This window comes from Dromiciops gliroides, chromosome 2, assembly GCF_019393635.1.
Source record: "Dromiciops gliroides isolate mDroGli1 chromosome 2, mDroGli1.pri, whole genome shotgun sequence".
Lineage (NCBI taxonomy): Eukaryota > Metazoa > Chordata > Mammalia > Microbiotheria > Microbiotheriidae > Dromiciops > Dromiciops gliroides.
Genome location: NC_057862.1, coordinates 406,006,885 through 406,032,184, shown reverse-complemented (window position 1 = coordinate 406,032,184; position 25,300 = coordinate 406,006,885). Strand labels below are relative to the sequence as shown.

At 43.5% G+C, this 25,300-nt stretch overlaps 1 protein-coding gene across 1 annotated transcript in view; it reads left to right on the top strand.

The window, feature by feature from the left end:
• ADCY7 (adenylate cyclase 7) overlaps positions 1-25,300 on the top strand; it is a 125,449-nt gene that overhangs the window by 45,431 nt on the left and 54,718 nt on the right. Inside the window, exons 2-5 of the mRNA XM_043990368.1 lie at positions 16,312-16,835; positions 19,613-19,816; positions 21,595-21,759; positions 24,476-24,625. Coding sequence (XP_043846303.1) covers positions 16,665-16,835; positions 19,613-19,816; positions 21,595-21,759; positions 24,476-24,625 — 690 coding nt within the window. The 5' untranslated portion in view covers positions 16,312-16,664. The remainder of the gene's footprint in view (positions 1-16,311; positions 16,836-19,612; positions 19,817-21,594; positions 21,760-24,475; positions 24,626-25,300) is intronic.

The window sequence follows — 25,300 nt, the reverse complement described above, 5'->3', positions numbered from 1 at the left end:
ATCCAGTCTTTGCTCCTCTGTAACTTCACCCATTCTTCCCAGTTTTGCCCTCTAGGTCCAGCCACTGTAGATTTAGTCTCTAGGAAGCCAGACATGGTGTGCAGTATCCAGGAGCACAGGCTTTTGTTACTCCTTTTCTCCCGAGAAGATATCTCCAGGGAAGGTTTCTTCTACCCAGCCACTCCTTTTACCTCCCCTCCCTCCCACATGCAATTTGGCTGATCCTTAATGACACACACATTCCTCTGGCCTCTGGGAAGCCTGGCACTTTTGAAGGGGCTGGTATACCAAGAGTGAAAGGAGGTAGAGTTGGTTAGAGGAAACACTTTCTCTTCTGCCTAGCCTAGGCCTGGCACCTTCATTCACAAGACAGTTGTCTCTCACTGGCCCTAATTTGAAGAGCCTAGGTTAAGGTATCAGGGAGTTGTTCTAGGTCTGGACTTTTGGAGCTGTGAACTATGTGCCAGCCTCTGGAACATCCAAGACATGCATAGATGTACTTCCCTGCCTCAGGATGACATCCTGCTGCTTGTCTAAGGCAGAGAGAAGAAGCATTTAAGTGAGTCCATCCTCGAGTAAGAGAACATAGAGATAATGGAGATGATACAACTAAAAAATTAAAAAGGGAGCCAGAGGGAAAGCTCACCTGTGCATGTGAGACCTCTCCTCAATCTTTTTGGCTAATGCCCTGAGTCTGAGCTTGGGAAAATTTATGTCTATTAAATTGGATTCATGGGGTACATGACTTGAAAATGGTGACCAAAGTTTGAATGCACTGACTTTCTTGGCATTGGTCCTCTTTGACCATAGATGAACTCAGTGTCCGGTCGCTTGTATTTTGGAAAGAGTGTTGGTTTTAGATGCAGAAGATATGGGTTTGCCATTAATTACTGTTACAATTTTGGACTGGTCATTTCATCTTATCAGTAAAATGAAGGGGCCAGAATAGTTGCCTCTGAGGACCCCTCTGTTTCTAAATCTATGATCCTGTAATTCCTTTTTTGGAAGTAGGAGCTAGGTACCAAGTGGGGCAAAAACACTTTCTTTAAAATCTCCTTTCTTTTCATTTTATAACTTGGATGGGTCTCTTGTTCTGGCCCAAGTCCTCCTGCCATATTCTCCCCTTGTCTTTCTTCCCTGAGGTTCTGAAGCTTTGATTCTCAGCACCATCCGCTTTGGCATTGAATCACATTTTTCCTTGTAATAGATGAACAACATCAGAATTTCAGAGCATGGAAATTATCCCAAAGGCCTTAGCTTTGAAGGCGATTCTCCTACTGTTCACACTTACCTATCCCTACCATAGTGGGCTTTTTCCCATGCTACCTGGCCCAGGCCTAGAGGTGAAGAAGGGGTGGGAGAAGAAGGGAAGATAAGGATTTGAAAAGAGTGGGATTCAGCTGAAAATGGGAACTGAAAGGAGCTATGAGTAAGTTGTTCCCTTTCAGTGTCTGCCACAGATCAGCCCCCTAATTTCTCTTTAACTTCTATCTCTGACTAATGTTATTTTGGGAAAGTCACTTCCTGTCTCAGTTTCCTCCTTTGTAAAATGAGATTCAACTGTCTTGTCTCTATGATCCCTTTCAGTTCTAACAGTTTATGCATCTGCTGGGATAGGTTAAGCCTTTAAAAACAAATAGCCTTGGGGCGGCCAGGTGGCAGTGGATAAAGCACAGGCCCTGGATTCCTGAGTTCAAATCTGGCCTCAGACACTTGACACTTACAGGCTGTGTGACCCTGGGCAAGTCACTTAACCCCCATTGCCCCGCAAAAAAACAAAAACAAAAACAAATAGCCTTATTAATGTGAGAGACAGCATGATATAGTGGCTGGAGGGCTGACTGGTCTTGAAGTCACAAAGTCCTGGGTTCAAGTATTGTCTCTAATACATACTGGCTATGGGGCCATGCGCAAATCTTAACCTCTCAGTGCCCCATGTCAGTCTTTGAAGACTGTCGTACACAGGTGAGTGGCTGATCACTGGTAGTGGAGGGAGCTTCTGCACGAGGAGTTCATTGCACAGATGAAATGAGAGGTCCGGACATTTTCTTCCCTGCCCTCCCCCCTACTCTCCAACATAGATAACTTGTGTTCTTTCTAAGCCCTTTCCTATTCATTGTCTCATTTGGACCTGATAGGGGGCCCCAGGGATCCTGCCCAGGCTTAGCACTGTGGATAATAAAGCAGGATGATTGAGAGTTAGCTGTCCTTTCTTTCAGGCCAGCCTGCCTCGCAGTGGGACCCCTTCCCAGTTGGGGGACTGGGTATCCTAGTGACCAGAACTTTGTTTTTTCTCATGTATAGGACCCCACTTCCCTTTTCTCTGTACTAAAAAGATGAACTCCAGGGTGTATATAACCATGGAAAATCTTGCTGGGGTTTTGAATAGGGAAACCTGGTTTTTCCTCCCCAAACAAAGTCGAAAAGTGCCAGTTACGGTTAGGACTTGTGTGCCTGGGTTGCCATGGTTTTCTTCCCCATCTAAACAGGGCTCAGAACCCAGGAAAAGGTATGCCCAGTTGGCTTCTCTGCTAAGAAAGCTGCTTTGGTGGTGGAGGGAGCAGCCAGGTTGAATTCGACTCAGCTGAACACATTTTTGAGAACTTTCTGTGTGCCCAGCCCAGGGCTAGGCACTGTTCCTAAGGCTAAGACCTACTCCTTGCCTTTAAAGTGTTTGTAATTTTGTTGGGGGGAGACAAGACGAATATACAAGAGGACTCTTAGAGAACAATGCAGGACAGGATATGATTTGGGATACGTGTTGGAAGAGATCACAGATTGAGAGTTAGTTTAACCTGCTCATTTCACAGATGAGGAAACTTAGATCCAGAGAGATCGTGGCATCATACTTGTCCATGGGTATGCAAGTCCAGGATCTCTGATTCCAAGGCCAGATCAGATGCGAGAAGCCCACATTGGGCTCGAGGGATCAGAGAAACCTAGGCAGTCAGCTTGGACCTGGGCTCATAAGATTTTGTATCAGTTAAGAAGAAAGTTCCCAGAATTTTTTTGAACTCCTCCATTTAATTGAAATTCTACCCATCCTTCAAGGCCCAGCTTAAATGTGACTGTCTCCAGGAAACCTTTTCTGATTTGATGCCTGCACTAGGTCGGTCTTGATTTCTCCCTGCTTTGACTTTCATAGCCTGTGCTCTAGGATTATAGATTCAGAGCTGGAAGAGAACTCAGAGGCCATTGAATTCCACTCTTTCGTTTCATAGATGAGGTAAGGCTCAGGGAAGATAAATGACTTGCCCAAGGTGACTCAGATAGTATCAGAGGTGGGGTTTGAATCTGGGCTTTCTCATTTCCTCTGCTGTATTTTGTTCTTCTTTACTCTATACTGTAGTTAGTAAGTGTATGGGGTGCTCAGAGAGGACTAAGCACTGTTGGTGTGAGGGCTTATTGAGCCCTTCTCAGGGCTGCTCAGCCACCTTTGGTGTCCACCTGTCACCCAGCTCTCACCTGTGGCTCCAAGAAGCTGTAGCATGAACAGCAGCCACACCCTGGTAAACTATCTCGGCAGATGGGTTAAACCAGTTTGCAGGTGATGGACAGGCCACAAACCCCTAGCATGTGAAGACTTTCCCAGTTGGAATGAGCAGATAAGAACAATTTATTGCAGTGGCCATGAAGGCAGCTGATGTAGGCACAGTGGGACCCTTAGAGCTTGGTCAGACATCAAAGATGCCAAGGTCATCCACTGCATCCTGGGCTATGGCCAGTTATCCTGACTTTTGTCCTGCCCCTGAACTTTAGTGACTCTGTAAGAGAGAGTGAGGCTGATGACTTTGTGCAACACTGCCTCACTTAAATCCAACTCAAGCAGGATAAGACATCAGTCATTGGTGATGTCATTGGTCTTCTAAGGATGAAGAACAACAATATTGTTGTTATCTATGCACTTATCTTATTCCCCCAGTGAGCCACCACCGTGGCAGGGATGGACTTCCCTGTATCTTTGTAGTCTCTGTACTACAAGTCTTTAACAAATGCTTGTTATGATAAGCAGAATTAAGAAGCTATTCTGTCTAATTCTCAGGCTGCTCTTCACACCTATACTTGCTGTTTCTTTCTCCTGAATTTGGGTTGCAACTTTCATTTTCCAGAGGCAAAGACATTTGGATTTGGTTTTGTTCCCCCTTCACAGATACCCAAGTTTGGGGGTTGGGGAGGGAAGAGAATAAGTGGAATTTATTGACTAAAAAAGGTTCAGCGAAAGAATTACGTCTGGGAACCCTTTAAATTTAAAAAATTAAAAAAATTTTTCTAATGTATGTGGCTGTTTAAAAGTTGTTGCGTAACTTCAGTTAAAAAACAACAACATTTGTTAGGGACAGCTAGGTGGCGCAGTAGATAAAGAACCGACCCTGGATTCAGGAGGACCTGAGTTCAAATCTGACCTCAGACACTTGACACTTATTAGCTGTGTGATCCTGGGCAAGTCACTTAACCCCAATTGCCTCACCGAAAAAAACCAAAACAAACCAAAACAAAACATTTATTAAACTCCTGCTAATGCCCTAGGCTAGTACACAGGGATATAAAGACAAAAATGAGATACTCCCTGCCCCCAAAGAGCTTACCATTATGTTGTTGTTGTGCAGTCATGTCCCATTCTTTGTGACTCTGTGGATCATAGAATGCCATTACTATCCATGGGGTTTTCTTGGTACAGATACTGGAGTGGTTCCTCATTTCTTTTTTCAGTGGATTAAGGCAAATAGAGATTAAGTGACTAGCCTACAGCTAGTAAGTATCTAAGGCTGGATTTGAACTCAGATCTTCCTGACTCTGGGAAAGCTAGGTGCCACAGTGAATAGAGCACTATTTATCAGGAAAACTCATCTTTATGAGCTGTGTGACCCTGGGCAAGTCACTTAACCCCACTTACCTTAAACATCCCAGGATATCCCCAGTGGTCCTGATCTACATTTTGTCACTGGATCCAGATGGCTCTGGAGGAGAGTGAGGCTGGTGACTTTACACAGCCCTGCCTTCACTGCAAGTCATGACATCACCTTCTGATGGCATGGTCCTCTTCAAGAAAGAAGGACAAACAACAAACAACAATTGGATGTTACATATTGTAGGAGTGTGCTGTTAAATGTTTAATAACTGGCTTTCTTGGGGACAAAACATACTCAAAACACACCAAGTTTGATCTGTATTAACATTTTTTCCACCTCTTTATTAAAATTAGACAATGAACAGAACAATAAATCAAGCCCTGATTTGTGGGACTGTCCTGTTTGTTCCAAGGTGTAAATGCTCATCCTGAAAGTTTAACATTGGACTCTCTAAATGGTCAGTATTTACTTAACCCTGAAAGGTTTGTTTTATGTGCTGTGTTTTTATAGAAGTGTGAGGTAGAATGTGATTAAAATGGGTTTTATCAAATGACTGTATTTCACTCAGTCATTTTCTTCACTTAGCCAATGCAGTAATTCAATAAACATGTATTAAGTGCTTACTATGTGCTAGCTACTGTGTGTGAAGCACTGGGGATACAAATTAATGGAAAGAAAGTTTCTGCCCTGAAGAAGTTTATTATGTAATGGGGGGGGCAACAAGACACAAAAGGAGGCAAGAAAGGGTGTGGAGAGAGAGAGAGAGCGAGGGAGAGAGAGAGAGAGCGAGCGAGAGAGAGAGAGAGAGAGAGAGAGAGAAAGAGAGAGAGAGAGAGCGCGAGCTCGAGGGAGGGGGAGAGAGGGGGGCACAGATAGAGATAGAGACAGACAGAGACAAAGACAGAGAGAGACACAGAGACAGAGATAGAGAGACAGGGAGACAGGGAGACAGGGAGACAGAGAGAGAGAGAGAGAGAGAGAGAGACAGAGAGAGACAGAGAGACAGAGACAGAGGCTGAGAGATAGAGATAGACTGAGACCAAGGGGGTATCTTGTTCTTGGAGTAGGAACCGAGAAGGCCAGCAGATGCAGAGTGGAGTGAGCTGAGAGTCCTGTTCCTGCCCCCTATAAATAAGGAAGGCATTGGGAGGAGTTTGGTACTCTACTTTCCAGCCCTCCAATCAGAGGGGAGAGAAGACTGAGGGCAGTGTCGTCAGTTTAGGATTGAGTTAGCAGCTTTGTGAGTGAGATTAGAGATGATGAGTTTAACCTGGGAGAAGCATCTTGTTCCATGGAGTGAAAACCAGGCAGGGCAGCAGATGCAGAGTAGAGATGACAGCCAAGCATGTTTGCTTTCTAGAGAAATACTACTGATTCCTTACCAGGTGACTATGTTTTGCTTCCCCAAGTTCCTTACCCTGCAGGGAGGATGTTCTATGGGGCTTTCTTGACATTTGTACAGAGATTGTCTCATGAAGCTACTTGAAATGTTTCCTACTACATCCCTATTCTTCCACACTCTGCTTCTGTTCTTTCTGTCCATCTGTATCTGTTGGATTTTCTTTGGTCCAGGATCCTCCCCTACAAAGTCCTGTGATGATGGGTGATGGTGGCAAACCTGTTGCAAGACTGTTGCTCTGGGGTTTCCCTGGTGATCTTCCTGGGACAGGACCCTCTAACCCTACTGAGTAATTGAAGTAGTTTGTTCCACAGTGAGTAGGTTGGGAGCTGTTGCAAGAGAAGGAGGTGTTTAGTGGACTGTTGTTAGGGAGGGATAGGTTTTCTGCCTTGCAGGAATTTGGCTTCACAATTTAGTTGTGGCTTTTAGGCCAAAGGACTGCTGATTTGTACAGGGATCTGGGGCTCTTAGGCAAAGGGTGGTTTGACTGAGAACCCAGAAGTAGTTGGTTCAAATCCAGCTGTCCCAACTCTATCCAGAATATGGCCTCAGCCATCTGGAGAAATTGGAAAGGGCGATTTCCATAAGGACCACCTATGACGATGGGACATAATGGAGTCATTGGAGACTTAGGTTTTCATGCCCTTCACTTACTAGGCATACAACTACAGGTAAGCACCTCTTGTTCCCACAGAGGCAAATCAGAGTTTCTGAGCTGATGTTGCGTCTGTTTGTAAATAGTATGCTCAGAGAGGAGGCTGGTAGAAAGAGTGCTGAAGACTGTAAGTCAGAAGGCCTGTGTATTTTTTTTTTATTTCTATCACTGGCTAGTTGTGAGACCTTTGATAAGTCATATTCTTTCTCTGGACCTCAGAAAATGAGGGAGAGTAGAATAAATGATCTCTGAGCTCCCTACCAATTCTGACAGTCTCTGATTCTGTGACCACTCAATCTTTGTGCCTCAGTTTCTCCATCTGCCAAAATGGGACTACTAGACTTCACACTGCTTGCCTCACAGAGTATCTGTGTCCAGTGTTTGCAGAGTCCTCCAGTGAGGTCATAGATGTGAAAACACCTTGAGAAGTTAAAAGTGCTGTACAAATGAAGCCCAGTGGGCTCTAAGCTTTTGAGGGACACTGACCTACTAGAGAATGGGGCCAGGATGGTGAGGTTTCATTGAAGGAACTGGCCATGGGTAGTAGGGAGAAAGGAAGACCTTGGTGTTGCCTAGAAAGGGGACCACCATGACTGTCCTCAAATAGCAGAGGTGCTATTCTATAGAAGGAAGAATTATTCTGTGTGACTGTGGAGGATATAACTAAGAGCGATGGGGGTGTTGGGGTGAGGGGATATTACAGTTTAAATCAGAACTTTCTAACAACCAGAGCTATGATATAGATTTCCTCCTTTAGTAGTGCCACAGGAAGAGTTTAAGCTGAGGCTAGATGATATCAGGGGAATTCTTCCATGAATGGGGTGGGGAGGCTGGTCCAGATGGCCTCTCAAGACCCTTCTACCTCTAATGTTTTGTAGTCTTAAGAAGAATTTTCATGATTGTTTCCAGACAGTGGCACCACTGTTAGCCAGGTACACTCAGAGGGTAGTTATATGCCCCTTCTCAGAAATAAAAATGTTTTCCACTTTCTGATCTGACTTTGCTGCCAGCTCTCTGGGAGTTGGGGTGTGGTGGGGACTATTCCTGGGACAAGAGCCAAGGGCAGCCCTAGAGAGGGTAATTGAGGAGTGAGGAAGCTACTCTTGTAGCTTTGTGTTATCAAATCTTAATAAAATCTTACACTGCCCTCCCACACCCATCCTAGGAGGTGCCATAGACTGGAGGAGGAGGGAGGACCCAGCTTTCTACTGAGCTGGCTTTCTTTTCTAGCCCTTCCCAGACCTCATTCTGAGAGTGCCTGTCATTTGGGGGGATGGTGTCACTCATCTCAGCACAGTTTTTCTCCCCTTACCCTGGTTGCTATGGAAGTCTCTTTCATTAGTGCTGAAAGATGAGTGTTTGACCAGGGGCTGAACTGCCGGCTCCAGCAGCACTTGCAAACACTTTGAATATCGTGCCTTTGAATCTGTTTTTCCCCCCTATTTGGAATTTTTTTGCAGGGGGAGGGGAAGCAGAGCAAAAAAAGGAAAGAAGAAAGTTGGTTTTGTTTTCCTTGAGAATATTGATGGCACAAGATCTAGAGAATAAAGGGAAAAACAGATGTGAGGTAGGACTTTGCATGTATGACCCAGGTTAAATTGCTTAACTTTTCTGGGCCTCAGTTTCCTTTTCTGTAAAGTGATGGCATTGGACAGATGAAGTCTAAGGTTCCTTCCAACTCTAACATTCACTGATTCTGGATTCTGGACAGGTGGCATATTGTGGTAGTCGGCTCTCTGATGCCCCATCCCAGCTCTGGGATTCCAGCACAGTGAATGAATCACAGAGCTGAGGATGAGAATGGTCTTTTCAGTGATGACTGACTGGGGCAATGAGGGTTAAGTGACTTGCCCAGAGTCACACAACTAGTAAGTGTCAAGTTCTGGATTTGAACTCAGGTCCTTCTGAATCCAAGGCCAGTGCTTTATCCACTGGACCACCTAGCTGCCTCTACATGACCGACATTCTTTTTTTTTTAAATTAAATTAAATTAAATTTTACATATAAGGTATTTTATTTTTTCCGTTACATGTAAAGATAATTCTCAACTTTTGTTTATACAAGCTTTACAATTTCAGATTTTTCTCCCTCCCTCCCCTCCCTCCCCCCTCCCCTAGACAGCAGGTAATCTGATATAGGTTATATCTATATATCTATATCTATATAGATATAGATATCTATACACACATATATACATATACACATAACAACATTAATCCTATTTCTGCATTAGTCCTGTTATAAGAGAAAAAATCAGAGCAATGATGAAAAACCTCAAAATAGAAAAAAAACCAACAGCACCAAAAACAAAAGAAATAGTATGGTTCATTCAGCATCTATACTCCACAGTTCTTTTTTTTTTCTTGGATTTGGAGATCCTCTTCTATCATGAGTTCCCTGGAACTCTTCTGTACCATTGCATTGGTGAGAAGAATATAGTCCATCACAGTAGATCAACACTCAATGTTGATGATACTGTGTACAATGTTCTTCTGGTTCTGCTCAGCTCACGCAAGACCCTCCAGGTTTCTCTGAACTCCTCCTGCTCATCATTTCTTACAGCACAATAGTATTCCATTGTATTCATATACCACAACTTGTAGAGCAATTCCCCAATTGATGGGCACCCCCTCAACTTCCAATTCCTTGCTACCATGTAAAGAGCAGCTATAAATATTTTTGTACATGTGGGTCCTTTTCCCCTTTCCATGATTTCTTTGGGAAAAAGACCTAAAAGTGGTATTGCTGGGTCAAAGGGTATGGATAGCTTTATCACCCTTTGGGCATAATTCCAAATTGCTCTCCAGAATGGTTGGATCAGTTCACAGCTCCACCCACAATGCATTAGTGTTCCAATTTTTCTACAGCTTCTCCAACATTTATTATTTTCCTTTTTTGTCATTTTAGCCAATCTGATAGGTGTCAGGTGGTACCTCAGAGTTGTTTTAATTTGCATCTCTCTAATCATTAGAGATTTAGAGCATTTTTTCATATGGGAAGAGATAGCTTTGGTTTCTTCATCAGAAAACTGCCTGTTCATATCCTTTGACCATTTCTCAATTGGGGAATGACTTGGATTCTTATAAATTTGATTTAGTTCCCTATATATTTTAGAGATGAGGCCTTTATCAGAAGTACTGGCCTCAAAAATTGTTTCCCAGCTTTCTGCCTCCCTTCTAATTTTGGATGCATTGCTTCTGTTTGTTCAAAAATTTTTTTAATTTAATATAATTGAAATCATCCATTTTGCATTTTATAATATACTCTATCTCTTGTTTATGACTGACATTCTTAAGATGCTCAGCCTATTAGCCTGGGTCATCAAACATCTCTGTTTGAGGCTTTGCTGGTTTGGATGTCTGTGGAGAATTACTTTTTCCCTCCAAATAATATTTTCTTACTGTTATCAGCTCTTTAAGTTATTATTCTGTTCTAGGCATGTCTTAGAATAGCTGTACATCTGGAGACATTGTATGTTAAATTTAATCAGTATGGACAGAAATAATAGGTTTGGAGGGTGGCTGTATGATTCTGGACAATTCATTTAACCTCCCTGAGCCTCAGTTTCCCCATCTGTTACCTAGGGGGTAATAACATCCACCTCATAAGGTTGTGAGGAACAAATGAACTGTCTAGGGGGCAGCTAGGTATAGCAGTGGATAAAGCACTGGCCCTGGATTCAGGAGGACCTGAGTTCAAATTTGTCCTCAGACACTTGACACTTACTAGCTGTGTGACCCTGGGCAAGTCACTTAACCCTCATTGCCCCACAAAACAAATGAGCTGTCTGTAAGGCTCTTTGCAAACCATAAAGTGTTAAATAATATCTACCATTATCATCATCATTATTATTTGAAATGAGCCTCTGGTGACTCCTATTGCAAAGTGAATAAATCCTCTTATAATGTGCACAACTGTTACTCCATACTTCTAAATTATGAGATCCTTCACCTCCCAAACAACAAACAAGCATTTTATGAATCATCTACAATATATGAGGAACTACTGGACCTTGGGGATACAAAGAAAAAAATGAAACAGTCCCTGCTTACAGGGAGCTTACCTTCTATAGAAAACACACATGTGCATATGTAAGTAGCTCCAGAATAAATAATAGCTAACATTTATATGGTGCTTTGAGATTTACAAAGCACTTTATGTATGTTAACTCATTTTAGCTGGGAGATAGGATTTTATAGAAGAGGAAACCGAGGCAGACAAGGGTCAAGTGACTTGCCCAGGTTTATTCAGCTCCTTAGTGTCTGAGGCAGGATTTGAACTCAGGTTTTTCTCACTCCAGGTTTGGGAGGGCCCTAGCAGTTGGGGAGATCAGAAAAGACTTTATGTCTTAGTGGTTTTTATGTTACAGACTCCTTTGGCAGTCTGGTGAAGCTTATGGATGCTTTCTCAGAATGTTTTGTTTTGTTTTGTTTTTTGGTGAGGCAATTGGGGTTAAGTGACTTGCCCAGAGTCACACAGCTAGTAAGTGTCAAGTGTCTGAGGCTTGATTTGAACTCAGGTACTCCTGAATCCAGGGCTGGTGCATTATCCACTGCACCACCTAGCTGCCCCTAGAATGTTTTTAAATGCATAAAATAAAACACCTAGAATTACAAAGGAAATATTGAATAGTTATCCATTTTTTAAGGTTGTAGATACCAGCTATATCCCTGATGTAGAACATGGCATTAAGAGCTGAGTTGTGAAGGAAATGAGGGATTGTAAGAGGTGGAGATGAGGAAGGACCCTATTGTAGGCATGGGAGAGAGTGTGAAGTTACAGTATGGTGTGTGAAGAACAGGAAGAAGGCTGATGTGGCTAGACTCCAGTGTCTGAAGGGGAGGAAAGTATCATACAAGGATTGAAGGCTAGGTAAGGTGTGGTGGGAAGGGCTTTAAAAGAGAGAAGTTTGTGTTTGGTCCTAAAAGCAATAGGGAAAAAAAATAATACAATAAAATTAAACAAAACAAAACAACCCCAAACAAATAAAGGTGATAGGGAACATTGGAGTTTGTGGTAGGAAAGTGACCTGGCCAAGACATGCTTTTTAGGAAAATCACTTTAGCAGCTATGTGGAGTATAGATTAAAGAAGGGGAATACTTGAGTCAGGGAGACAGTTTAGGAGGTTATCATAAGTAGTTTAGAGGTGATGAGACCCAAAGAGCAGCTAGGTGGCGCAGTGGATAGAGCTGGAGTCAGAAAAATTCATCTCCCTGAGTTCAGATCTGGACTTGGACAAGTAGCTCTGTGACCCTGGGCAAGTCACTTAATCCTGTTTGCTTCAGTTTCCTCATCTGTAAATGAGCTGGAGAAGGAAATGGCAAACGACTCTAGTGTCTTTGCCAAGAAAACCCTAAATGGGGTCATGAAGAGTTGAACATGACTGAAAAATGACTAAACAACTGATGAGATCCAAGAAGTTAAATGACTTGCCCAAGATCACAGAGGTAGTTAAGTTGAAAAGTCAGGATTTGAATACAGGTCTTCTGATGTCTGAGCCAATGCTTTTTTCAGTGACTGAGAGATCATAGGTAGGTCACTCAGAAGTTATAAGGGTCTGAAACAGGTTGCTGGCTACATGAGAAGAGAGACAGGGACAGATGAAAAAGATATTCTGGAGATACAAATGATGAGACTTTGAAGACAAATATATGGGGTGAGAGTTGGGGAGTTGAAGATGATATTGAAGCTTTAAATTGATTTTTTTTGTATTTAGCATTTTATTTTCCCCCAATTACATGTAAGAACAATTTTAACATCCATTTTTAAAGCTTTGTGTTCTAAATTCTCTCCCTTTCTCCCTCTCTGCCCCCTTTGAGAAGGCAAGCAATTCAATATAAGTTATATGTGTGTAGTCATGCAAAACATTTCCATATTAGTCTTGTGAAAGAAAACAGACCAAAACCTCAAGAAAAATAAAGTAAAAAAAGAAGTATGCTTCAAATCTGTATTCAGACACCAGCAGTTCTTTCTCTGGGGATAGATAGCATTTTTCATCGTAAATCCTTCAGAGTTGTCTTGGATCACTGTATTTCTGAGAATAGCCAAGACATTCACTGCTGATTATCTTACAATATTGCTGTTACTTGGTGCACGGTACATTTTACTTTGCATCAGCTCATGTAAGTCTTTCCAGGTTTTTCTGAGAGCATCTTGCTCATCATTTCTTTTCTTTTTTAGTGAGGCAATTGGGGTTAAGTGACTTGCCCAGGGTCGCACAGCTAGTTAAGTGTCAAGTGTCTGAGGTCGGATTTGAACTCAGGTCCTCCTGAATCTAGGGCCGGTGCTCTATTCACTGCACCACCTAGCTGCCCCATATCATTTCTTATAGCACAATAGTATTCCATTATAATCACATCCCACAATTTGTTCAGCCATTCCCCAATTGATGGTCATCCCCTCAGTTTCTAATTCTTTACCACTGGAAAAGAGTTGCTATAAATATTTTGTAAATATAGGTCCTTTTCCTCTTTTAAAAATATCTCTTTTTGGATACACACCTAGTAGTGGTATTGCTGGGTCAAAGGGTCAAAGTTTTATAGCCTTTTGGGCATAATTCCAAATTGCTCTGCAGAATGGTTGAATCAGTTTACAACTCCACCAACAATGTATTAGACATTGAAATTTTGAATGTGGGTGGCTAGAGAGATGGTGGTACCTTTGACAGAAATAGAGATGTTCATAAGAGGCATGGGTTTGTGGGGTTGGTTAAGGGAATGATTCCTGTCTCTTTAGTGTGAGGGCAGGAGTTATGGTAGAGAGGAAGACTGTGAGCCTTCATAGCAGACAGCTTCCTGTAATTATATCTCTCCTAGGCCTGAGGGCACAGGTATATGCTGAGTAAAGATAACCTAAATTGAATGGAAGTTGGTCTCTTCATTTAGATTTGCCTCTGAATGGCTTCTTAGAGTGACAGGATTATAGGTGTCTTAGGTACTCTAAGAGTTAAGTCTTAGGGTGACTTAGTTCTGTGATTATTAAAATCTAATGTGTGTGTCTTTACCTGGCCCCCCAGTGTGTGTGTGTGTGTGTGTGTGAGAACTAGCTAAGTTTACTTATAAATTCAGCAACAGTTTAGGCTTTTAAGCATTTATTAAAGTATATTAGGGGTTAGCAAAGAGAGAAAGAAAGCCGCCTTCACCTAGCTATCCAAGAGTGAAAGTTCCCGCCGGTTCTCTTGGAAGCCCCCTGTGGAACAGGAAGCAGGACAGTCTCCACACACAGCTCCAAGCTAATTGGCTGGTCCATTGATTGACATAACTTACAGGAGTTTCTATGAATAGAGGCAACTTCCCGGATGCTAGTCACATGCTTTCTCATCAGGGGGCAGTGCCCCGGTTCTCACAGTTCTTAGAGTGATATATACACACACACACACACACACACACACACACACACACATATATATATATATATATATATATATAGAGAGAGAGAGAGAGAGAGAGAGCATTATAATAATAGAACTGATTAAAAACTGAGTTCCCCAAAGTGAATCAATTAGCCAAATCAGTAATGACCCATTGAACTACCCCATGCCCTGTCCATTCCAGTGCTAGAGTCAGTGAAAAGAACACTGGTTCTAGAGTTAGGGGACCTGGGTTCAAATCTTGCTTTTTTCAATGACTGCCTCTATGACTGTGGGCAAATCACTTTCCCTCGAGGGTGTTAGTTCCCTCATTAGGTTAATGAAGGTTTAGGATTAGACAGCCTCTGAAGTGCCTTCCAGGAGGCCTTGATCTATGATGGTATGTGGTACATAAAGATGATGGCACTTTCCCTAGGAGCTCACAGTTGAATTGGAGAGAAAAAAATTCCTAGCTGTGGCAGATTGATAATGAAAAGAAAAAATTGAAGGGATTAGGACAGCAAATGGTTAATTGTGGGAATTGAGTGAACCACACTGACTCCATCTTGTGACTCAATTCTAGAGGTAGCTCAGTTCTTTTTCTAGTCAATTATGGGTCTAGTCCAATTTCTGTCTTGAGAGAAAACTTTATTCAATTGGAAGAATTGAGAGAAAACCTTATTGTATTGTTTGAACCTAGCCTTGTGTGGCATAGAAACTGAACCACCTCCACCTGCTGCTTAGAGACCTAACTTAGCTAAGGAGATGGGTTATGCCGACCAGGAACTCAGTCAGAGCCAAAGATTGATGCAAGGAGCTTTCTCACAATTACACATCTCAAGCAATCCTTATGTTTTATCTGAAAACTGGCCCCATACTGATCAGTTACTGTTTCCATGCTCCTTTGATTGTTTACAGACACTTAGGGGGAGTAGGACACCCCCTTTTCTGAATTCAGGGAATTGCACCTGATCACTCCCTGCCCCCCCAACCTGGAAGTCTTTCACCCTCTTAGAAATCAGATGACCTAATGTTTTATTGTTTTCTTTTAATTAATTGGGCTTATTTAATTGTTTTCGTGTATAAAAGTCTGTCTCCCCCTGCATTCAGGGCCCAGGCCTACGCTGAGGAGGTCTGGTCTTGGTTTGTTGAGCAATTGGCATCCATTGCTTAATAAATGGATATGCTTGGAAGATCAAACCTTTGTTTCCTGAGTCATTTCATCTTTCACCTGCCACATAGCTATAAAACCTACATACAAAACGGCATACAATTAGATGTTAACCTGTGAGTATGGACTGGGAGGGGTGAGGAACTCTAGGGAAGAATTCTAGTTCAGTGTGGATGAGATTAGTCGGAGGAGACTACAGTGGAAGAGCCTTTAAAGATGGGTAGGTTTAAGAGAATCAAGAAGTGACGTTTAGGATGTGACTTCAATTAAGATGCCACAGCCACACCTAGTAAGTCAAGGCCATCTTCAGTCAGTTTCTAGAAGTCAAGGTGTGACCATGGGGAGGAGAGAACAGTAACTCTTAGTGTGGTCAGAAGAAGTAGCCTAGGAGTTAGAAAACCTGGGTTTTGATCCTGCTTCTGCCGCTAGCTTGCTTCATGACCTTGGACAAGTCATTTTTCTTTTCTAGATTGCAGTTTCCTTATTTGTCCAAGAAGGTTAGACTTAATAACCTCTATCCAGAGGTGTCAAACTCAGGGGCGACAAGCTACCCACAAAACTAGCTGGGAACCAGATTCAAATGAATTGTTCAACGAGATAAATAAAAATACAATACAACATAGATAACAATAATTTGTGGTTTTTCTAAGCCTCTATGTGGCCTGCAGGGAGTTTCTAGTGGAGTTTTGATACTACTGCAGTCTACATTTCTGAATACACCTATACATTTTTCATGGTTTGTGGGAACCCAAGAACTTCACTGCTATAGATTCCTAAATCCTGTGTCTGACCTTAGAATTGAGAAGGGGTATGGGAAGACTCAGCATTCCCCCCTTCCCCCTCTCCCAGCCTAATTAAAGCTCTTTTTTTGCCTTGTGTCTTTACAGTTGTTGACATCCACAGCTTCGGTTGGATCAGCAGGAGCCTTCTAGGGAGATGCTTAGAAGTACCTGAGACCAATTAAAGATGTGCAGGTCAGGAGCAGGGAGTGAGGGCAACATTGGCACATAGAGCTGTTGGAGACGCGGGTATCTCCCCAGCCCTTCCCTCCAAGTTGAAATAAGCACCAGACTTAAGACACCTCTCTTTTCCCTCAACCTACTTGCCCTTGGTCCCCAAGGGCCAAGTTGTGGTGCAAGTGGAGACTGACAGATGCGCCTGGGGTACCAGGCCCCCTGCTTTTCTTCCTGAAACTCCATCTGTTGAACAGTGGAAGAAGCAGACGCCTGACTGAGAGAGGATGCCCACCAAGGGGAAATACTTCCTCAATGAGGATGAAGAGTGGAAGAGCAAAGATTCCCGCTATGAACAGTTCCACCGCATGAGCCAACACTACCCTCTCCTGATTATCTTCCTCTCTATTTCCATCATTTTTTCAGTCATACTCCTTGTCCTTGCCTTCATCCATGGGGTAAGTGCATTGGTTAGGGTGGTTGGAGAGAGACTAGACTAGGAATTGGGAGACCTCTGTTCTAGTTCCAGATCCACTAGCAAACCAGCTCAGTGACCATAGGCCTCAGTTTCCTCCTCTATAAAATGAGGAAGGGGAAGGGGTAGAAGGGAACAAGCATTTATTAAATTTCTATTGTGGGGGCAGCTAGGTGGCATGGTGGATAGAGCACCGGCCCTGGAGTCAGGAGTACCTGGGTTCAAATCCGGCCTCAGACACTTAACACTTACTAGCTGTGTGACCCTGGGCAAGTCACTTAACCCCAATTGCCTCACTTAAAAAACAAAAAACAAAACAATAAATTTCTATTGTGTACCCTGGAAGGTAGGTGCAATTATTATCTTCATTTTACAGTTGAATTAATTGATGTAGACAAAAATCAAGTGACTTGTCCAGGATTATACAACTAGTGGTGTGCATGTGTGTGTGTGTGTGTGTGTGTGTGTGTGTGTGTGTGAGTGTGTGTGTGTGTGTGAGAGAGAGAGAGAGAGAGAGAGAGAGAGAGAGAGAGAGAGAGAGAGAGAAGCAGGAAGCTGGATTTGAGCTGAGGTCTTCTCTTTTCCAGGCCCAGTGCTTGCTCAGTCTCCTGTATTAACTTATGTAAGGAACACAGAATTGGGTTTGGAGCCAGACGATAGATCTGTGTTCAAATCCTGGCTCTGCCTTTTAAACCTTGTAATCCTGGGTAAATCCCTTAACTCCACTGACCTCAGTTTCTTCACTTATAGAATGACAAGAGGGTTGCATTAGATGATCTTTAAGGTTCCTTCCATCTGTAAATCTATGATCCCAGGATAGGAATTCTTGCCCTGACTATTTCATAGAATTTTTGTTTGAACCAAATGAGTGAATGGGCAGGTGACTGAAAAATGCAAAGGTATCGGATGACCAGGAGGTGATGATAGAAGGATCCATGTTTAGTTGGGAGCAGCCTCCTTTCCTCTCCTATGTCTGCTTCCTCTTGTCTTTGATCTTTGCTAAGGAGAAAGCAGTGGCCAGGGCTGGGTGGGGGTGGGGGGTTGGGGAGGAGACCATGAGGTTTCGGTCTGCCCTCTGACATCCACTTGCTATTTGATGGTTGATAACTTCACTTTGTATCTGGAAGAGCTTTGTGCCCAGAGTGGGAGGAATCTGAGGAGCTGGGTTCACTTTCCAGCCCTGCTGCTTCCTCCGTCCATGGGCAAGCCACTTTAGCTGTCAGTTTTCTTTTCTATAAAATTGGTGGGGACTGATGGGCTGGGTCACCTCTAAAGTCCCTTCTATTCTAAATCTTAAGTAACAAATTATAGATGCATGAATTTATGAATTATAAACATTATGAATTTCCATCTCCCTCCCCCCCCCACCTTGCAGCTGTATATATTATTTGCTTCTTCTTACCCTAAGAGGGAGGTGAGGCTGGGTGGCATCTCTAACAGGTCTTTGTCCAACAGGTAGCATTTTGGTTGTTGAAGAGTCACAGACAGTAGTAATAAATAATAATATTTCACTGGCTATAATTTCAAATGATGTACACACTTCTGACAGTGCAGCAGATTGCAACCCATATATCCATGTCTTCTTGTGCTGTGCATTAATAATTATTTGTATTAACAAATAATAACTCACATAAACCAGTTATCTTAGTTGATTCTTACAATGCCCCTATAACTTTGGTGGTTCAATCAATAACAGTCCCATTTTATGGACAAGGAAACTGATTTGCCCAAGGTCGCATAGCTAGTAAGGTACAGAGCTGGCGGTGGTATCTGGAGGGTCATCAGGAGATGTACCATACAGAGATAGCAGTGTCTTAGAAGGAGTATCCTCAGCCAAAAGGAAGTAGTGCTAATAATTCCTACAGGAGGACAAGTGTAAACCTTGTCTGGGTAGCATGGGTTCTGGTCACTCTGGGTCCTCCTGTAGCCACCATTTGAGAGGTGGCGTAGATTAAAATAGCTCCTCCTTTCCCGAGCTGAAAATTGCCCCTTTCATTTGGTACAAATCAATCACCAGACTAGAGGTAGACCCCTTCCCCACCTTTGAGGCAGAGAAGGCTGGGATAGGGAGCTCCCTCTCAGGGAGTTGTTGGTTGCTACTCTCTCTGCTGGGCTGGTTCTGGAAATCACATCAGCCTCTGTTCCAGACAGGTTCTGAAAGGGAAGTAGCTTGTCTGTCATCACACAGACATGAATAGCCCAGCCAGGATTTAAACCTTGCTTCTCCTGAATATGCCCAAGCTGAGCGAAGAGGGCAGGGCAGGGAGGTGAAGAAGCTTCCTCCCATATGGGTTAGGCCATCTCATCCTACCAATCCCAGATAATGTTGTGAGGACCAAGATCTCTAGTTCCTTTGACTAAAAGTTGAGTACTCATACTTATCTCCAAGGCAAAGGCCTGTAGTAGTCATTTCTACAGGTTCTAGAGATAAGGAGGAAAACTGAGGCTGAGAAATGAAGTATCATCTTCACCAGGCTCCTCTTCTTGAATGTATGGAAACATGATCCATCCCCCTGAAGCAGCTGATTATTTCATAGTGTGGACCTCCCTTTCCCCCAACTCCCCATCTCTTTCCACACACACCAGAAATTTAGCCAGAAATTTAAAAATTTAATCTATAAAAGTTGAAGATCATCAGTAGTGTGGATGGGCTGTGCTAACCCAGGAGGGTTTAAAGGAGGAGGTAGAACTAGAGACAAGGCAATCATGAGACATGAATTCATGAATTCTTACCCTAATATATGTTTGGCTGGCTCCTAGAACCACTTAGAACACCAACACTTCCTGGTGACTGCGTTCATGACTCTTACCCTGTTTGCAATCATTTATGGACTGGTGTATATCGAGTGCCTCTTCCAGAAATGGCTCAAATTCTTTGCCGTGGTCATCTGGATTTGCTTCTTGACCCTGGGTTTCGTCCTAATTTTCGACTCAAGTAATGAGGTGACCGATGTGTGGGAGCAGGTAAGTGTGGGGCCTAAGACCCCTGGGTCCCTTGTCACTGCCTGATGGAGAGAGGGCTGACTATTAGACTGGGAAACGGGACAGTTGAGTTCTGTTCCTGGCTCTGTCACTAATTCCCTGAAGGACCTTGTGTAAGCCAGCTTCTTTCTTTTCACCTTTGCTTCTCCCTCTGTAAAATGAGGGGGTTGGACCAGATGACCTCTGAGACCCCCCTTTCACCTCAGATATTCTATAGTTGTGTGACTTTGCTAACTTGAGAAAAAAGGGAGACCCAGGGACTATAAAAACCCTCCCTTCCCAATTATATACCCTGATAGAGGAAAACAGTGAGAGGGAGAATCTACAGATTGTTTAGCTGGTTTTGGTTTTTTGGTGAGATATACAAGGTAGACAGATTAATTTACTCATTCAGCTTGGCCAAGGCTAAGATTATATTAAAATGAGACCCCTCCTTATGGCACTAGAGGTACTTAAGATGGGCTTGGGTTCATACTTGGTTGCTGAATCTAGAAGGTACTTTTGAAGTCATTTGGTCCACCTCCCTCATTTTGCAGATGAGAAATCAGGGGCTGAGATCAAGTGATTTGGCCATGGTCACACAGGTAATAAGTGACAGAGATAGGATTCAAAGCGCAGGACCTTGGAAGGTAGATCCTGCAACATTTTCACCCCATGCAGACCATACCCTGGAGGGTATGTCATTGGACCAGGTGAACACCCATCTTCTTTTTGAGTGTTATTTATCCTTTCCCAGAGGAACTTACTGGGATGGAAACCGTCCTGTGATGGAGAAGGCTATTTTAATCACCCTAGTTTATAGCCTAGGGTGTTAGTGTGTCAGCTGCACTGTCTCTCAGCTCATGGGTTTATTAGGGGTTTAAAACTTCACTCTGGGTGAAACTTGGCAGGCCCAAATCTTGGCCTCCAACTTCATGTTAATGTGTGGGAAATGATGAATACACTTGACTTTCCCTTGAGTTAAAAAAAAAAAAAAGCAAAACAACATATTTTAGATTTTTTTTCCCCCTTTGGCTCCATGTTCTTATAAACTCTGTTCTTGGTTGCGGCTCATTTGATAAGGTAAGTATGTCACAATGAAGACATCTCAGGGCCTGAGTGACCATATTTGGAGGCTGATTGGGGAGCCGAATGATTACCTGTGCTGTGCTTCAGAGCACAGTGGTCATCACCAAATCAGCTGACTCTGTGCTCCCAAGGGACACAGAGAACTTGGGTAATGTCTTTAATTCAGTTAATAACTTTAAACTCATGTCCCCAAGAGCTCCCCTCTTTCACCCCAATTGTTTCCTAGAATTATGAGTAAAGAGCCAAATTGGCTTGATTTCAGGCCCAGAGGATTGGTATTGTTTTTCTCTCCTTACCCTCTCTCTGCAGTGATGGTCATGGCTAATTCCATAGCAAGGAGGAGGAGGGGAATACCTACCTATAATTGATATCAAAGGTGGTGGAAAGAAGCCAAAGGATTGGGATTTAAATCCTGGCTCTGATTCTTAGTACCCGTGTGACCTTAGACAAGTCACTTAAACTCTCTAGGACTTAGTGTCATTCTCTATAAAAATAAGGGGTAGCTTTGATTTTCTTGTATGTCCCTCCCAATTCTTAGTTCCATGATAGGCATGCTGGATAATTGGCCCCTGGATGTAATCATCATGATTTACTCCAACATCCAGTTGTCTGTGGTCTTCCTTGGCCTAGGAACCCCTGCTCCCTTGTCCAGTTTTGAGGATGCTGGTGTTCACTGTGTCTTCTTTCTCTAGGTCCCCTTCTTTCTATTCATCATCTTCACTGTGTATACCATGCTGCCTTTTGAGATGAAGGAGGCCTTTGTGGTGAATGCCTTCTCTACACTTTCTCATCTGTTGGTAATAGGTGTCCGGGCTCATGTCTTCAAAGCAGAGCTCCACTCTCCAGTGGTGCTCCAGGTAAGAGCAACTATAAATACAGCCCTGTGTATTAAGTGTTTAGACTAAGCAGAGCTCTCCCTAGGTGCTGGGGAAGATACAAGTTTGTGTAATCTCCAGTTCTTTCCCTTGAGAAGCTCACAGGCCAGAAGACAGCAGCACAGAGTGCTTGATGGCAGCCGCCTGGGCAGGCTTCAGTGAGCCAGGTCTGTGGGAAACCAGCCCTAAAGAAACTGCTGAATAGAGGGGGTTGTACCTTTGATCCGAGGGTTGTTCTCATCATCATTTTCAGACTTTCACTTGTTGCTTGGAGCAGCAGTGGTTCCATCTGAGTCTCTGGATATTGTGTAGAGGTCTGGCTTCTAAAGAGGTAGTTAGAACATTTATTAAGCACTTACTGTTTTCCAGGAACTGTGCTAAGTGCTGGGAATACAAAAACAAGAAAAACAAGATGGTCCCTACTCTCAGGTTATTTGGTGGGGGAAGAAAATGCATAAGGAGAAGCTAGAAAACAAGGGTGGGAGGTATGGAAGAGGGTACCCATATTGGGATGAGGTGGCCAGGGTAGAGGTGGAGTAGACTGGATGTTGAGGGAGTGGCATGGAAGGGGGCTTCTTAGGATATGACACTTCCTTGGAGGGACTCAGGTTGTGGGGTAGAGTCATCTTCAGGGACCCTAGGCAGCCAGCACTGATGTGGAGCATACCAGAGAGAGAACCCCATCTAAGGGAGGCATTTTATTGGGGTCTGTAGGGGAAAGAATAGCTTCTCCTTCTTCTTATCAATATAACTTGTGCCTGCATATCTTTGCAGTCTGAAAAGGGCACGAAGGTAGGGCTTGAGGTAGGGACAGAAGCACTGTTCTTGTATTACTTATCCTGAGATAGTCTTTAGTATGGCTAAGACCACCAAGAAGGGGCAAGGGGGCTTTTAAAAAATTAGGCACGGCTTTGTGGCTCAGTTAGTCACGGCTTCCCCCAGGTGTCTTTGAGCCACAGGCTTTCTTCCAGCTCTCAGCATGTGTGACATTTGTTACTCACATACCTATCTCTTCCTCAGCATTGGGGGGGGGGCGGGGTGGTGGTGATAAGGCAGCCACTGAAAGGAGGATGATCGTGGTCGTGCCCAACCAGTCTTGTTTGGTTTTGTGTGTGTGTGTGTGTGTGTGTGTGTGAGAGAGAGAGAGAGAGGAGGGAGATAACTGCTATTTCCTTCCCTCAAATAGCTCCGTGGTAGAGGGAAGTTCTAACTTGGCAAGATTACAGGGGGAGCTGGCTCTTTTATCACAAGATTCCCCACTTTCCAATAGCAGTGAGCTTGGAAGAAAGGTGATACTCATGCTGTCTCTTCCCTGGGTATGTGCCATGTCAGGCTATGCTCACAGAAAACCTTGCATTATTATAGCTGATACTCATAGTTGCAGAGGACTTTCTTTAATTATCATCTCATTGTATCTTCATGACTGGAAGGTAGATAGGGTTAGGTATCATTCAGTAGAGCACACATTTATTCAGTGCCTACTGTATGCACAAGATTTTGTGTTAGGGACTAGATTCATAAGATGAATCCCCATAATTCTTTGTGACATAAAGAAGTGACTTTCCTCAAGGTCACTAGTAAGTAAATGTTAGAGTGGGGACCCCAGTCCCTGTTCTCTCATTCCTAGTCTATGTTATTTCCATGTCCCTGTGTGCCTTTGGCTCCTTTCTGAGTGTATGTGTGTGTGCATGCTCATGTGTACATATTGTATTATCTAATGCTGTGGTACCTTATAAGAAACTAGCTATGGTAGCCATAGGCAAGTAAGTAGAAAATGGTTGTCTTGTCCTTGCTCTTGAAATCCTTTAAAAAATGAAACCAAACCCTAGGATAAAGCAGATAATCTTATCTTACAGCTGAAACATCTCTTCCAGGCTGCTTTTTAGTCATTTATGGATTAAAGAAAACTTAACACCAAGAGAAATGTTTTTCCTTCCCAGAGTTTGCCCTGAGAGCCAGTTCTACTCAGGGAGGTGGGGTGTGGGTTGGGTCAGAGTCCTCTAGTTGCCAGCCAGTCATGCATGGTGCTTTGAGGCTGGAACCCTCCTGCCAAGGCCTTATTAGATGGCCCTTTGGCCTTCAGTGTGCTCCAAACATTCCATGGACATCTCACTTGACTCTGGGCTCTCACTGTGGGTTACAGTCCCTCCAGGAAAGGTTACCTCTTTGTTGTCCCTGACACGGGGTTCTGCCCTTCTTTTCCTGATTAGGACTTGGACCTCTTTGTCATTGGTGGAGAAATTAAATTGAGTGGGGTGCAGTGGAAAGAATGGCAGACTAAGAAATGAGAGACTGGGTTTCTAGTCTTGGTTCTGTCTGTAATTGTTTGCATGATCTCTAGGAAATCACCTCCTTTCTCTGGGCCTCGGTCTCTATCAGATGAGAGACTAGACTCCAAAGTCTTTTCCTGAAAAGGGGGAATGTCCAGTGAGAGTGAGAGATGGCTTTTCTCTACCCTTGTTCAGAAAGGACAGCTGGAAATGAGGGTCCAAGCTCGTGCTGCAATGTGGAATCAGGGAATACGATTTACATTTTAGACCTTTTGGGATGACCCTCTCCAGCCTCAGTGTGTCCAGGGTTGGGCCACTGCTGTATGTCTCTGCCAGGGGGGTCGTTTCCCCTGTGCTTTGGACATTCAGGTTCTGGGTTACAGCTGCTGAGCTCTCTGTCTTTCCTCCTGGACTCCCCATCCCGGCAGTTGCTGGCCAACACCACCATCTTCCTCTGTGGGAACTTGATGGGTGCCTTTCACAAGTCCCAGATGCAAGATGCATCCAAGGACCTCTATATCTACACCCTTAAGTACATCCAGATCCGAAGGAAGCTGAAGATCAAGAAACGTCAGCAGGTAAGCCCTCCTGGGAGCAGCTGCCCAGCTTGAGATGGCCTCCAGATGGCATTCTGGGAGATCCCACCCACCACCTGTTCTTTTGCTTTGAGACTCTCATCTTCTCTTCCCTGACTCTGACTCTTCTTCCAGCCTGTCTTGTCTCCTTCCCAGATGCTTTATGTCATTCCTGCCTTTGCTTATCCTATCCTCCCTGCTGGGATACTCTGCATTTCCCACATACTGACTGTTCTTCAAGGACCAGCTCAAATCTCACCTCCTCTAGGAAGTGTTCTTCTGCTATCTCCTGCTATCTATCTCTTACTTACAGGTGCCATGTCTATGGGGGAGTACTGGTTATGTGCAGGAACAGTTTATGACATAATATTCTTTACTTGCTTAATGCATACAATTCTCATCTTCCAAATTAGAGTGCAGTTCACTGGACAATCCCCTGGACAAATCTCTGAAGCTCTTTGGGTTTTATTATCCCATCCGTAAAATGAGGGGCTTCGGCTAAATGATCACTAAAAACTTGTGACTTAAAATGAGACCATATTTTCTCTCCTTATACATAAAGCGCTTTATTTTGTTTTATTATTTATTTATTTTGCAGGGCAATGAGGGTTTAGTGACTTGCTCAGGGTCACATGGCTAGTAAGTGTCAAGTGTTTGAGGCTGGATTTGAATTCAGGT